Source organism: Vulpes lagopus, chromosome 1 (genome assembly GCF_018345385.1).
Source record: "Vulpes lagopus strain Blue_001 chromosome 1, ASM1834538v1, whole genome shotgun sequence".
NCBI classification, from domain to species: domain Eukaryota; kingdom Metazoa; phylum Chordata; class Mammalia; order Carnivora; family Canidae; genus Vulpes; species Vulpes lagopus.
This window is the reverse complement of record NC_054824.1, coordinates 71,926,949-71,940,561: the sequence shown is the minus strand read 5'-3', so window position 1 is coordinate 71,940,561 and position 13,613 is coordinate 71,926,949. Positions and strand designations below refer to the sequence as shown.

At 50.4% G+C, this 13,613-nt stretch overlaps 3 protein-coding genes across 4 annotated transcripts; 2 read left to right on the top strand and 1 right to left on the bottom strand.

Moving 5' to 3' along the window:
- The first annotated feature begins 164 nt into the window (after positions 1–164).
- Positions 165–4,393, top strand: CSNK2B (casein kinase 2 beta). Of its 2 annotated transcripts, none has more exons than XM_041743038.1 (7): positions 165–313; positions 926–1,008; positions 1,741–1,843; positions 2,406–2,521; positions 3,154–3,229; positions 3,377–3,566; positions 4,166–4,393. In XM_041743038.1, the coding sequence occupies exons 2-7, from the start codon at positions 937–939 to the stop codon at positions 4,254–4,256; spliced, it is 648 nt and encodes a 215-aa protein (XP_041598972.1). In that variant the 5' UTR covers positions 165–313; positions 926–936; the 3' UTR covers positions 4,257–4,393. The 2 variants fall into 2 exon arrangements, with proteins under 2 accessions (XP_041598972.1, XP_041598982.1); XM_041743048.1 differs by lacking the exon at positions 165–313 and adding an exon at positions 470–584.
- Positions 4,394–4,538: 145 nt separating this feature from the next.
- LY6G5B (lymphocyte antigen 6 family member G5B) lies at positions 4,539–6,930 on the top strand. The gene is made up of 3 exons (XM_041743028.1): positions 4,539–5,321; positions 5,467–5,595; positions 5,890–6,930. Exons 1-3 carry the CDS (start codon positions 5,198–5,200, stop codon positions 6,288–6,290), a joined length of 654 nt encoding a protein of 217 aa, XP_041598962.1. The 5' UTR covers positions 4,539–5,197; the 3' UTR covers positions 6,291–6,930.
- Positions 6,931–9,516: 2,586 nt separating this feature from the next.
- Positions 9,517–13,279, bottom strand: LY6G5C (lymphocyte antigen 6 family member G5C). Its single transcript, XM_041723522.1, is given in 3 exon segments — positions 9,517–9,829; positions 11,763–11,925; positions 13,129–13,279. Coding segments are annotated over 3 exon segments (474 nt in total). The 3' UTR covers positions 9,517–9,669.
- Positions 13,280–13,613: the final 334 nt, after the last annotated feature.

The window sequence follows — 13,613 nt, the reverse complement described above, 5'->3', positions numbered from 1 at the left end:
GCCTCGCGACGCCAGGGTCGTTCGTGGGTCATCCTGGGATTCGTAGTTCGCCTGTTCTTCGCTTCGCCAGTTTCTCTTTACCTGGGACTCCATTACCCGGCGTTCACTGCGGCGCCCGACCCTTGGCGCTTGCGCGTTGCCCTCTCCCCACCCTCCCCAATTTCCACACACACCGCCCCCCCCCCCCCCCCCCCCCCCCGCTACTTCGCCTGCCGCGGTCGGGTCCGCGGCCTGCGCTGTAGCCGTCGCGGTTCTTTGGAAGCAGCAACTCCCCTCCCCCACCCCGGTCCCGGTCCCGGTCCCCGCCCAGCCGGTGAGTCTGAGGTCGTTGCCGTGTCGAGTCTCCCGTCCTTAGGCGCGGCACATGGGGTCTCCGCGCGTTGGTGTGGGGGTGGGGAAGGAAGTGACCCGGTCCGGCTCCGGGGGAGGGAGGGTTGGCCTCAGAGGCGGGGTGTGGGGACTCCTGTGAGAGGGACTCAGGGCCACCTCCAGGTCGTGAGGGGAAAGGGTCCTGGCTTTTGCTTGGAAAGGATAAACTTCGGAACCCTTGGGAAAGGTGTGGGGGACATGCAGAGACCTGCGGGGTAAGGATCTCGAGCGGAGAGCCCTGCGAGGGAGGGACTTGACGTAAAGAGGAGAGGGTGCTGGTTTTCGGGATTGTTAGGGATGTGGGTAGGACGGGTGGGCCAAGACCTGTCGGTTCTTCAGAAGTGGTGGGACTCCAAAGAGCCTCTAGTGAATAAGAGGAATTGGAGGGAGGTGCGCCAGGGTCTAGGATCCTTTAAGAAAAGGGGGCTCCAAATTCTTCCATGGTCGGGGAGCAGAGTGTGGGGAGGAGGGAAGGTACCAGAGGCAGGGTGGGAGAGCTTGGACTTTGTTTACCCTCTTTTTTTTTTTTACCCCCCCCCCCTTTTTTTTTTCCCAGCTGACGTGAAGATGAGCAGCTCAGAGGAGGTGTCTTGGATATCCTGGTTCTGTGGGCTCCGTGGCAATGAATTCTTTTGTGAAGTGAGTTCTCAATCCCCCAGCTATGTCCTCACAAAGTTTGGCTGTATGTTTTTCTACATATTTAGCTTCTACTTCTCTTACAGGCTGTCATAGAAACTTTTTCCTGTCAAGGAAGAGTCCCTTCAGTAACTCCCCTCACTAATTTGTGAAGTGGCAAGACTTGCCCATCCCAAGCCTGTTACCGTCCAGCAGTGTAATATTGGAAAAGTCAACTTTATTACTACTACTACTGTTGTTATTATTATTATTATTGTTAGGCTTGTACTAGTAGTGCTTAATTTGGGAGCCTATTAGGATTAAAATGCCGTTTACGAAAATGTTTTGTAACAGGCAAAGTTTCGTGCTAATGATATAATGGATTATAACTGTCCACAGGACCCAAGCTGTTTAGTCCCTGCTTTTCTTAGAGTTCTAGCTGCCTGTAAGGAGAGGACAAAACTGGTCTGTAGAGATGGGATCAAGAATAGGAACAAGGATTTTAAAAGGAGTGTCTCGTTAAGGAAGAGATTATTGTAGCTGCTTATCCTTGGGAAAGAAAAGCCAGAGCTTTTATAGGAAGGCAGTGTATGTGAACTGGGGAGAGAGACTCAAGGACTTCTGCTGAGTTGGTGTGGGGAATTAGGGAAAACAGAAGCAGTTGTGTTGGGAACAAGGCACCAATTAGAGCAGTGTGCCCAGATCAAAGCTGAGGATTCTGCTATGGGTTTCTTCTTGACTTCCACATCCTGACAGGTGGATGAAGACTACATCCAGGATAAATTCAATCTCACTGGACTCAATGAGCAGGTGCCTCACTATCGACAAGCTCTAGACATGATCTTGGACCTGGAGCCTGGTGAGGCATCCTCAGGGTTGTCTTTGTGTGTGTGTGTGTGTGTGTGTGTGTGGTTTTTCTTTTTTCTCCCAAATTCCTGTTGATCTGCTTCTTGAATTTCTAAATTTCTTTTGGTTCTCTGATTGCCTTTGTCCTAAGTTCTGTACTTTATTTTGCTCCCTCATCTGACTTTTGCCTGGATTTGTGACATAAACAGTCTGATTCTACACTCTGATCCTGTAACTTGGCTCTCTCCCTTAATGTTAGTTTCCTCATGGATCTCCTTTCCTGCTTACCTGTCTTGCCTTGCACCTTTCAGTCTAGAGTTCCAGCTTCTGTGTTGATCTTTTTCATTTATGTGTTGAGAGAGTTGGGAGGGAGAGAAGAGAGTAAAGGCTAAAGAGGTGTAGAGAGAAGGCAGAGCTGCCTTGGGTGGGTGGAAGGGCCAGAGGCCCAGGTTTCTGGGTCAAATGCCCAGGTGATGGGTGGCACAAAGATGAGTAGCCAGCAGCCTTGGAGGTGGATGGGGCACCTAAGAAAGCTGTAAAACAAGTGATTGCAATTGGCTGCGACCATGTTTCAGATGAAGAGCTGGAAGACAACCCCAACCAGAGCGACCTGATTGAGCAGGCAGCCGAGATGCTTTATGGATTGATCCACGCCCGCTATATCCTCACCAACCGTGGCATCGCCCAGATGGTGAGGCCTCTCTGCTCCCACTTGACTCCTCTGAGGTAGTAAGGGAAACAGGTTCTTGCAGCAAGGAGTCACGTTTTCAAACTTGTCACAGATTGTAGCTAAGAAGAGGGTAAGAGGGCGCCTGGGTGGCTCAGAGGCTGAGCGTCTGCCTTCGGCTCAGGTTGTGATCCTGGGGTCCTGGGATTGAGTCCCGCATTGGGCTCTCCGCAGGGAACATGCCTCTTCTGTTGCCTATGTCTGTCTCTCTTTCTGTCTCTCGTGAATAAATAAAATCTTTAAGAAAAAAAAAGGAGGGGGAAGAACCCCAGAACCTGGGCCTGGGAATTAAATCCTAATTGGGGTTGTGCTGACTGAGGTATTTTCAGGGAGGGAGACGTGACCTTGCACAGGAATTTTTTGCAGTCTGCCTCTTCCTCAGGGAACAAACAGCAAATGGCTCTGATGGTCTGTAACTTGCCTACCTGGAGAAAAGGAAGCAGGGGAGTAGGAGGGCCCATCTGGCCAGCTTAAAAGGGGCATCTGGATGGAAGGAGGCAGGAGTGGAGGACAGAGCAATGTGGGTTGGACTGAGGAGGGGATTGCCTCTTCTTTTCATACCTACCCACTGGCCCCTTTCATTTTATTCACCTCAGTTGGAAAAGTACCAGCAGGGAGACTTTGGCTACTGTCCCCGTGTGTACTGTGAGAACCAGCCAATGCTTCCCATCGGTGAGTGTTGGAGAAGGGAAAGGAGGCCTCATGAAATGGCCAGTCCTCTGGGAAGGAGATGGGGCTCAGCAAGTCTGAGCCTGAGTCTGGGAGGGTGGTGGGGCAGGCTCGGGGGTGCCTGGCCTGCTGAGTCTAGCTGTCTCCCAGGCCTTTCGGACATCCCAGGTGAGGCCATGGTGAAGCTCTACTGCCCCAAGTGCATGGACGTGTACACACCCAAGTCATCGAGGCACCATCACACGGATGGCGCCTACTTCGGCACCGGTTTCCCTCACATGCTCTTCATGGTGCACCCCGAGTACCGGCCCAAGCGGCCCGCGAACCAGTTTGTGCCCAGGTGGGGAGCAGGGATAGAGTTACCCAGGGTCAAAGGAAAGGTTTGGGATTCCCCAGAGAGAAGGGAGGACAGGGCATGGTCCTTTCTTGAGGTTTGCTTCTCCCAGAGCGAGTGACCTTGGGGAAGGTGTTTGCCTGCCTGTGCCTCAGTTCCCTTATCCATGAAACGGGGGTGATGACAGTACTTGACTGACAGGGCACATTTAAGTAGTGAGGTGCTTCGAATCATATTGGCACTTGAAGTCACCATTCAAATGATAACTGTTCTTGTCATCATCTTGGGTGTTCAACCTTTTGCCAGGAGAAAGTAGTTTAGAAGCACAGTGTGGTATCATTGAAACAAGTATGAATATGCGCACACACATAGATGCAATTACATGCGTGTATGTATGTGTGTTTAAAGTAGGCTAGAATTTGAGTTTTAATGGTTGTTGAAGGTACATTTCCTAGTATTCTAGAGGGAAGATGTTTGGGAGCCACTGTCCTTAAGCACTGAGCAGACTCATGGAGAGGCTGAGGTGGGGAGGTGGAAATACAGGCTGCTGACAGGGCCAGGGTAGGGCTCACCTTGCTGCCTCTCTGACCTCTGCCCCTGCCCAGGCTCTACGGTTTCAAGATCCATCCAATGGCCTACCAGCTGCAGCTTCAAGCCGCCAGCAACTTCAAGAGCCCAGTCAAGACGATTCGCTGATTCCCCACCCTACCTGTCCCTCAGTCTTTGACATCTCCGATCCTTTGCTGCCACCCTTTCAGGAACCCTCTATGGTTTTTAGTTTAAATTAAAGGAGTCATTGTGGTGGGAATATGAAATAAAGTGGAAGAAAAGGCCATGAGCTGGTCTGCTGGTGCTTGGGGTTGGGGGACGGGAGGGTACTGCTGTGCTTCATTCCAGGGGCCCTCATGGCCCAGCCCACCCTCAACGTGAAAACCAGCACAGATTCAGATTTGTGCCCACTGGATTTGGGTGATATTCTTAGCAGTAGAGCAGAATTTCTAGTATCAGATGTGGAGATGTGCAAGGCACAAGGAAAAGACCCAGGGGAAGATCAGATTTCAAAAACTAGAGACATATTTGTTCTTTTTTGGCCATCTATGGCTGTATATTTGTACTGTAAGGAGTATAGTCAACAACAAAAATCTTCCAGTTTTTATTTTACAGGGCCCTGGTTCTGGCAAACAGAACTCTAAGGGGTGGAGAGAGAATGAGGTTCAGAATTGCTGCTGGGTGGTGTCTGTTCGCCCCCTGCTGGGGGAGCTAAGACATGCTCATCTCTGAAGAATGGAGATCCTAGGTACCTGGCCAGTTTTTCCCAGCACTGTAGGGACTGGTTTTATTGAATGGGGAGGACAGCAGGTGATACCAGAGGTAGAAGCTGATCCATGGACCCTTGAGGTGTGGGAATAGATATTTTCAGGACATGAGGAACAACAATAGCTGGATAAAGGCCCAGGTGTCCTTTGTCTGGGCCACTGTACCCACGTTCAGGAACCCGACGCTTGTGGGTGAGGACGCACTGTCCTCCAGCCAAGTTAATAACTTCCTCCCCCAGTCAAGGAATATAGCTCTGCCCCTGCAGTAGCTCCTGCTCAAACTGTCTATCAAAACCACTCTGCAGCTCAGGATCAAGGAGCATGGTCACAGGAAGGTGGGGTTTCAGAATACCCCTCAGGGACTGCCCTTCTCCCCAGAATTCCATCATGAAAGCCCATATGCTTGTAGGTGTGCTGGTCATGGTGGGCTTCGCAGTGGGAAAAGGTAAGTGGGGGCCCAGGGGCAAGGAGAGAAGGGTGACTGAGTCCTGAGAGGGGTGGGGTTGTAGCCCTGGTTCACGGGTTGCCTGCAAGGCAGAGAACTTGGAATGAGCCAACACTCCCATCCCTCCTGTCTTCTGCTTCTGCAGCTCCTGGTCCTGAAGTCCGGACCTGCCACCTCTGCCTCTTAGAAGACCCTTCTACAGGGTGCATTTCAGGCTCAGAGAAGTGTACCATCAGCAGCACCTCACCATGCATGGTGATCACCATCTATTATGGTAAGTCAAGCCCCAGGAAGGGGCTGCTGGTGGGATAGCCCATGGCCCAGTCTCCTTTCCTTTCCTAAATGAGGGCTGCTTAGGGCCTGTGGTACAGGAAGAGGACAGCAGGATCCCGGAAGGAGGAGTCTGGGGTTTTGGGGGTTCCACTGAGCCAGTTTTTCTGACCCCTTCTGAAGGAGTCTGGGATGGAAGTCAGGTCTGGGTGAGGGACTGGGAGAGTCTAGGGTGAGTATATCAGGTTTGGGGACTGTGGGAGACAGTGGGGGTTATTAGCTGTTCCCTCTTCTCCAGATACCAAGATTCGTTTCTTCATCCGAGGCTGTGGACAGTATAATTCCTACCGCTGCCAAGAAAAACGCAATACCTACTTCCCGGAGTACTGGTACCAGGCCCAGTGCTGCCAGTATGATTACTGCAACTCCTGGTCCAGCCCCCAGCTCCACAGCTCCCCACTTGACCCCCCTGCTGGGACCTGGGGACTGCCCCTCTCTGAGTCCCAGATCCAGTGGTTCTACCGGGCCCTGAACCTCTCACTTCCCCTCCGCAGCTTCCATGCTGTGGGGGAGCCTGAATGCCTGGGTAACCTGGCCACCCTGCCCCTGAATCTGAGCTTATCCATTGCTGACCTGCGTCACATATATTTGTTTCTCAACAGTTCGGGACTTTTGGTTCTTCCCTGGACTAAGCCCTGATGCCTGAGCCTTGTGGATTTCACTCCATTACAGCATCTCTCCCCTAACACCACAGCCCCCTGTGCTGTCCTAGAACACCTACTTTCTCTGCTCTGTGATTTCTCTGGTCTCCATTCCCCTGTATTTTCAGTGTCTCTGGCTTTAATGTCATTTTCTTCCCAGAAACTGGGGTGCTGCACCTCCTAGAAAATAATGAGTTCAGAGTCTGCCCAGGCTGGCCTGGGGAAGGCACAGTGGATTCCTGGTCCCTTTCTGGTCACCGGAGTCAGCCATGCCTCTCATCTTCCCAGTCCTCTGCCAATCTGGTCACCTGCTGCCTCTGTTCAGATCTGTTTGTAGATCACATTCTATGCCTACCTTGAGAACCAGACTGAACTTGCAGTAAGAAGGGTAGACTAATGTGCACGTTTCCTTACTAGGCACTGTGGTGTCCCTGCCTCACTCTGTCTACTCCCACCTCCCTGCCCTGGTCACCTGCTTCTCTCCTCTCGTTGCAGTCCATGGTCTCAGCCCCACTCCGCATCACTGAGTCCTGAAACCCGCTTCCATAGATGCCAGGGGAGAGGAGAGGGTCCCCCCTGCTCTGCTCCACATCTCCTGCTTGTTCTCCACAAACTCCACAATAAATGGACTGGGCTAAGTCTGTGTCACACTGTTTATGGGGTCAGGCTCAGGTATGGGCAAGTATAGACCAGTTCAAGTTGATTGGGCATGGGGATCAAACCGTCTACAGCCTGACCCACTCCACTTGGCCTTTGTGGCTTCCTCACGGCTTGCTCCCAAAGAGCCTATATTACATCCCACCTTCCACTTAGCTAGAGGTCTGTTCAGCTATGAGGATTATGACTTCTCTCAACCTTTGACTTACCCCACAGGGCTGCCTGGCTGGTTCAGTCAGTAGAACATATGACTCTTGATTTTGGATGGGTTTTTTTTGTTTTGTTTTCTTTTAAAGATTGTATTTATTTATTCATGAGAGACACAGAGAGACCGAGGCAGAGGGAGAAGCAGGCTCCATGTAGGAAGCCCGTGGGACTCAATCCTGGGTCACCAGAGCTGCCGATCTTGGAGTTTTAAGTTCAAGCCCCACATTGGATGTAGAGATTGCTTCAAAATAAAATCTTTAATCAAAAATGAAAACAAACTTGCCCTATAAAACCTGGAAAGTTAAACCCCTTAGATGGCTTTTCTATCTAAGAGAGGAGGAAAAATGCTTTTAAATCAGGAAAATTGGGGGGGAAAAATAAATCAGGAAAATTCAGGAGCAGAGCAAACGGCCCAGGTATCTGAGTTACCTGGTACTGAGGGACCTGGCTTCTTGCCTGCTGTTCTTTGTAGGATCCTGGCACCCAGAACCCCTCAGTAAGGAGTTAGGGTGGATGTTGTTCAGTGATACATAGATGGAGCTGCAATGGTTAGATCTTTCATTTTAATATTTTACTTTTGGAAAAAGCACAAACGGGCAGCCCCGGTGGCGCAGCGGTTTAGCACTGCCTGCGGACCAGGGCGTGATCCTGGAGACCCGGGATCAAGTCCCACGTCAGGCTTCCTGCATGGAGCCTGCTTCTCCCTCTGCCTATGTCTCTGCCTCTCTCTCTCTCTGTGTGTGTGTGTGTCTCTATGAATAAATAAATCTTTAAAAAAAAGAAAAAGCACAAGCATACAGAAAGCAATAATAAATATTCATAAGTTTTTCCATACAGCTGGTAAACACACTGCTGTGGGCAGCCAGGTACCTGCCATTCTGAATCTAACTCAGTGCTGGGGATGTGCTTTTTATGAAAAGTAGTGCAGCTTTGTGGTTGGGAGGCCTAATCCCAGCTCCTCTGCCACTTGGGCAAGTTGGTTTCTGCCTCACTTTGGTCACCTGTCAAGGAGGGATAGTACCTCAGGATTGAAAGAATGCATGTAGTGTGTGTACAAGTGAAAATTAGAGCCTCCAAAATAGATACATGCCTTGGGAGAAAAGGTACATATGGATTGTGGCATTTGTATATGTATATATTTATTATTACTACTACTTTTTAAAGTAATCTCTATCCCCAACATGGAGCTCGAACTCACGACCCCAAGATCAAGAGTGATGTGCTCTGCCAACTGAGCCAGGCAAGGTGACCCTGTGGCCTATCTTTAAACCTTTTTGGCAAAATGTACAGAAGCTTCCACATACTATAACTTGAGTTTTTGTAAACCACACAGCTGTGTTACCAGTCCTTGTCAGTATAAAGGCCTTTATCACCACCCAGAGCTTCCTTGTGCATCCTGTCTTCCCAGGCACTTCTCCCAACTCAGCCTGGTTGCTGTTGTCCTGAGTAATAGCTGCTTAGAGGAATTTGGTTGGCATTTGATACAAATGGCATCCTACAGCATGCACTTACACAACATTCTGTACATATGTTAACAGAGCTTCATGGCTCCTTACTGGCCTGTGCTCTGGCAGGAAGTGCCAATATAGTTTGAAAGGTCAGGAAGAAGTTGGAGGTACAAAAACCTGGGTGCACCTTTCCTCATCACCTCTGACCTCAGGGTAGAAGGAAGTCTGGGTTTATACAACTCTAGCAAGTCAAACTGGAGGACAGTCTCAGGCTGAGGAGCCCAAGGCCCAAAATAATGCAGTAATTTCTCACACCGTTGAAGTGGGAAGCTGAGCCCAGGATCAGGCCTGGGCTCCACTAGACTTAGCGACTTCCACAGAATGCCTCCCCTACCCTCTGCCTGGGCCCATGCCTCTCAGCTCCGTTCCCACCAGCATCCCTGTTTTCCTCCTGTGGACCTCCCCTCCAATCCTCACACAGCTCTGGGTTTCACCCCACTGCCCTTTTTGCCTTTACTGCGGTGCGGAGCTTCCAGTTCCTTTTCACTGTTTTGCGCCTAGAACTGAATCCATGATGTGGAGACCAGGCAGGAGTAGAGCTCAGCAGAGCAGGAGCCCTTTACCTGCTGCCAGAGTGGGGCAGTCAGGCAGGACCTCAGCCTCCACCACTACCAGAAGAGAGACAAGCCATAGAGTTCGTACACCAATTTATTTGGGAGGAACACCTGGGGACTTGAGGTGAAACTGGCTTGTGGTGGGAGATGGGGCAAAGCCGGGCAAAGAAGCAGCTGAGAGGTGGGAGAAGAGGACAAAAGCTGTCAGACCGTGAGGACTTGAAGGGAAAACTCAGACTTCTGGAGAGGGAGCCTGGGGGAGGGGCAGAATGGGGGTGGGGGAGGTTGAGGGGTGTCAACTAAGAGACAGGGCTGGGGGCCAGTAACTTGAGAGAGGCAGGGAGGGCTGGTAAAAAGGACTGGAAGTTGTCCTGGCTGTGCCAGCCAACTGGAAATCAAGAAGACGGATGGCAACTGGCAGGATTTTATTCCAAAAGTCTTTGCAGAAATTCTAAGGAATGTAGAAGACTCTGTTCTGAGGGTTATTGCAGAACTCCCGGAGGCAGCATCGAGAAAATATCCAGAAGCCAAACACTGGAGAAGAGCGGGTATATGAACAATCACTCATCTGCTCCTTGTGGCGGCAGTCGCTCACCATGATGTCAGAACCGCTGCTGCCTGTGGGGAAGGATGGCAGCATCCAGTGATAACTGATGTCCCAGTTCCCGGGCACAGCCTCAAACCCCTCCTTCCTCTCACTCCACATGGACTTACCATCACTGCTCCCATACCCTTCCCTGGACCCCCAAAAGGCAGATTCCTGAAACTGGGAGGGGGCAGGGAATGCCAGGGAGTCACCAGCAATGGATTCCGTGGAAGGTTGGTGGGAAAGAGCCATTCAATGGTTGGATGGTTGGAGGGGGCTGAGTAGGGTCTTGATGGGGAAGAACCAGCACTTCAAGATCATCTAAGTTGGGAGATGTATTTATCAGTGGTCAGATTGCAAAGAAATGGTGTTTGTCATCATTTAATGGATCAAAAATAAGAGAAGGGGCAGCCTGGGTGGCTCAGCGGTTTGGCGCCTCCTGCAGCCCAGAACATGATCCTGGACACCTGGGATCGAGTCCCATGTCAGGCTCCCTGCATGGAGCCTGCTTCTCCCTCTGCCTGTGTCTCTGCCTCTCTCTCTCTCTCTCTCTCTCTGTGTGTGTGTGTGTGTGTGTGTCTTATGAATAAATACATAAAATCCTTTTTAAAAGTATAATAAAAAGATTTAAGTTTTGATTTGAAGGCAATTTCATGCAATGAAAGAGAGCACCATCTCTGGGATCACCACACATTATGACTCAGCTTTTAAGAGACTTGGCCAAGGTAACTGGCCTTTTATGCTTCCGTTTCCTCATCTGTAAAATGGGGATAATAACAATTCCTATCTCAGAGGGCTGTAAGTGCTTAGAACAGTGCTCGCATATAATACATGTTTTGTGGTTGTTAAAAAGGGTAAGGGAGGGGTGCCCAGCTGGCTCAGTCTTAGAGCATGTGACTTCTTGATCTAGAGGTTGGGAGTTCAAGCTGCAGTTGGCGTTGAGCCTACTTAAAAAAAAAAGAAGAATGAACAAAAGAAAAAAGGAGGGATTGTGTGGAAGAACAGGCATGAGGGGGGCAGCCCGGGTGGCTCAGCAGTTTAGTGCCACCTTCAGCCCAGGGTATGATCCTGGAGACCCGGGATTGAGTCTCATGTCGGGCTCCCTGCATGGAGCCTGCTTCTCCTGCCTGTGTCTCTGCCTCTTTCTCTCTCTGTGTGTGTCTTTCATGAATAAATAAAATCATTAAAAAAAAAAAAAAAAAAACAGGCATGAGGAACAGGGAAATGTAGTAAATTTTCAGCAAGTTGAAAATGAAATGGGGGTGGGGTTGTCCCTGGGTGGCTCAGCGGTTTGGCGCCTGCCTTTGGCCCAGGGCGCAATCCTGGAGTCCCGGGATCGAGTCCCGCATCAGGCTCCCTGCGTGGAGCCTGCTCCTCCCTCTGCCTGTGTCTCTGCCTCTCTCTCTCTCTCTCTCTCTCTCTGTGTCTATCATAAATAAATCTTGAAAAAAGGAAAAAAATGAAATGGAGCTGTCCAGAGGCCATTCGACATGACAGTTTGGCCTAACATTCAAATTCAGGAGGAAGCAGAGCAAATCCTGTGGGGAGAGTGAGCAGCAAGATAGCTAAGGCCCAGACTCTGGCGAACATGAACCCTGAAGGGTCAAGGAGAATAAGGCGAGATCCAGTGAAAGAGATTGGGAAAAAGCCGTGGACGAGGCAGAGATGTCTGTAGCAACGGTGGCTGACAGGCAGGGAGAAGGCAGCCTGAGGACAGACTGGGGGACCTGGTGATCACAAGGATCCCCCCGACCAAGGCTCCGTGCTGTCAGGAAGGCAGAAGCCAGTCAGCTGCAGGCTGAAGGAACAAGAGGTTGGAAGCAGAGACAGAGAGTGAGTGGCTCTGAAGGTAAGGAAAGAGAAACAATGATGGAACAGAGTCTAGGGGTTGCAGGACCCCCAAGGTGAGGTGCAGCCGTGATGCAATTTGGTAATGGACTGAGCCAAAAGCAAGCAGCTCACTGTTCTTTATGAGGAGAGTCATGCAGCTGCTGCCAGGCGGGGCGAGGCAGATGTCAGATCCCAGAAGGCATCCCAACTCCTTGGTCTCCAAGAGGCATCGATAGCAGCGCAGGTATTTGGGGAACTGAACTGGATGAGGGAATTCAGGATCAAAATTACCTAGAACACAGAGAAACACTCACTCCAAACCCACTTAGGTTCCAGGCTCGTCACCCCACTGTTCCCTCCATCTTCCCATCTCAGAAAACCATAAAACCACCAATTCTTTAAAAGCATCCAGCTTGGGATGCCAGGGTGGCTCAGCGTTGAATGTCTGCCTCTGGCTCAGGGCGTGATTCTGGGATCGAGTCCCACATCGGGGCTCCCTGCATGGAGTCTGCTTCTCCCTCTGCCTGTGTCTCTGCCTCAGTGTCTGTGTGTCTCTTGTGAATAAATAAATCTTAAAAAAAAAAAAATCTGGCTTAATCCTCTACCAGAGACTTTAGTCCTTGTTAAAATCTCCATTCTGGGCTAATAAAGAACTCAATAAAAAATTCATTCACTCATTCAATACATTTGAGGTACTAACGTGTTTCCAGCACCCTGTAAGCTTTTACATTCACAGGTTAGGCAGGGGCAGCTCATTCCAGCTTTGGGCAGTTCTGTGAGGATTGGTTCTTCCTCTGGGACCCCCCACTCCTATGGACTTGATTCTGAACATGCTTTCTTAATCTGTAATGTTCAGAAGTGAAAACAAGATCACATCATCACAGGACAGGAGGAATCCATGCTTTGTGCCAACAGCAGACTTCAAGCAACCTACCACCACATTCTTTCTTTGGTGGTCTTATCACTGGAAAGATTTCTATTAAACTTTGTCTACCAAAGCCCTCCCCAACCACATGTCTGTATACCTCCCTCTTCTCTGGTTCCAGGCCCAGACCACATGTTACTGAATCCCCAGGCCCAGCGGAGCACTTGGTGCGAGGCAGATAGAGAACAAACACTTTGAATCCTGTTTCTACATAAGTCCTGTTTTTCAGCCAAGTAAAGAGATTATCAGGCTCGATTGAGGCTTGTTCTACTCTGTGGATCCCATCCTGGTTCTGTCATTTAGCATGTTCCCGGAACCCTCCCTATTCTGCACTGCCCCACATTTGAATGGGGTCCCTTCAGTATCTCCATCAGGTCACTGCTATTGAGACAGCCCTGGAGTGATACCAAGAAATCTCCCTCAGAGTGAACATCAGCCCATCACCAGTCCCTAGGCATTATCCCACCAAGCCCATCCATCCCACCTCTCCTCCTGCCTGGGTTTACCTGACCATCCTGGGCAGATGTACCCAGACACCTGGTGTCTGTGGGTTTCTCTATCCAGCAGACCAGGAGGCCTTTACAGCCACTTACCAAACACCAAGCTCATCCTGACCAGCACTATTAAGGGGATCACGTACAGGGCTTGAGAGGTGCTGGGAAGGCACCGATACTCCCCGCCCATACTCCGGCTACCTTCAAGGCCTGCGGTAAAATGCATGACTGCCTAACAGCCTTCAGTTGGGGGCTTATATTAGTGGAAGAGAAATTGGTCAAGAGGAAGGAGACAGGTAACACCCATTTGGGGTGGAAATCAGTGCCAAAATAGCCAGAAGGACAGAGTGTCCTCACCCACGGCCACTCTAAAGCCTAACATCCTGGCTTGGGAACAGAACTCGGGCAAGAGGGGAATGGGAGGGAAACTTTCATATTTATCCTACAGAAGTGTATCAGGTGTTGGGATACAACATTGCACAAGATCCCTGCCCTCGCAGAGCAGTCTAGTGGGGAAGACAACAAAGAATAACGGGGGGAAGGGGAGCTCCTGGGGCGTC

Coding starts and splice junctions, on each gene's coding strand:
- CSNK2B (XM_041743038.1), top strand. CDS start 937: ATGAGCAGCTCAGAGGAGGTGTCTTGGATATCCTGGTTCTGTGGGCTC. Junction 1,844..2,405: donor GATCTTGGACCTGGAGCCTG/GTGAGGCATCCT, acceptor ACCATGTTTCAG/ATGAAGAGCTGGAAGACAAC. Junction 3,567..4,165: donor GCGAACCAGTTTGTGCCCAG/GTGGGGAGCAGG, acceptor GCCCCTGCCCAG/GCTCTACGGTTTCAAGATCC.
- LY6G5B (XM_041743028.1), top strand. CDS start 5,198: ATGGTCACAGGAAGGTGGGGTTTCAGAATACCCCTCAGGGACTGCCCT. Junction 5,322..5,466: donor GGGCTTCGCAGTGGGAAAAG/GTAAGTGGGGGC, acceptor CTGCTTCTGCAG/CTCCTGGTCCTGAAGTCCGG. Junction 5,596..5,889: donor GGTGATCACCATCTATTATG/GTAAGTCAAGCC, acceptor CCTCTTCTCCAG/ATACCAAGATTCGTTTCTTC.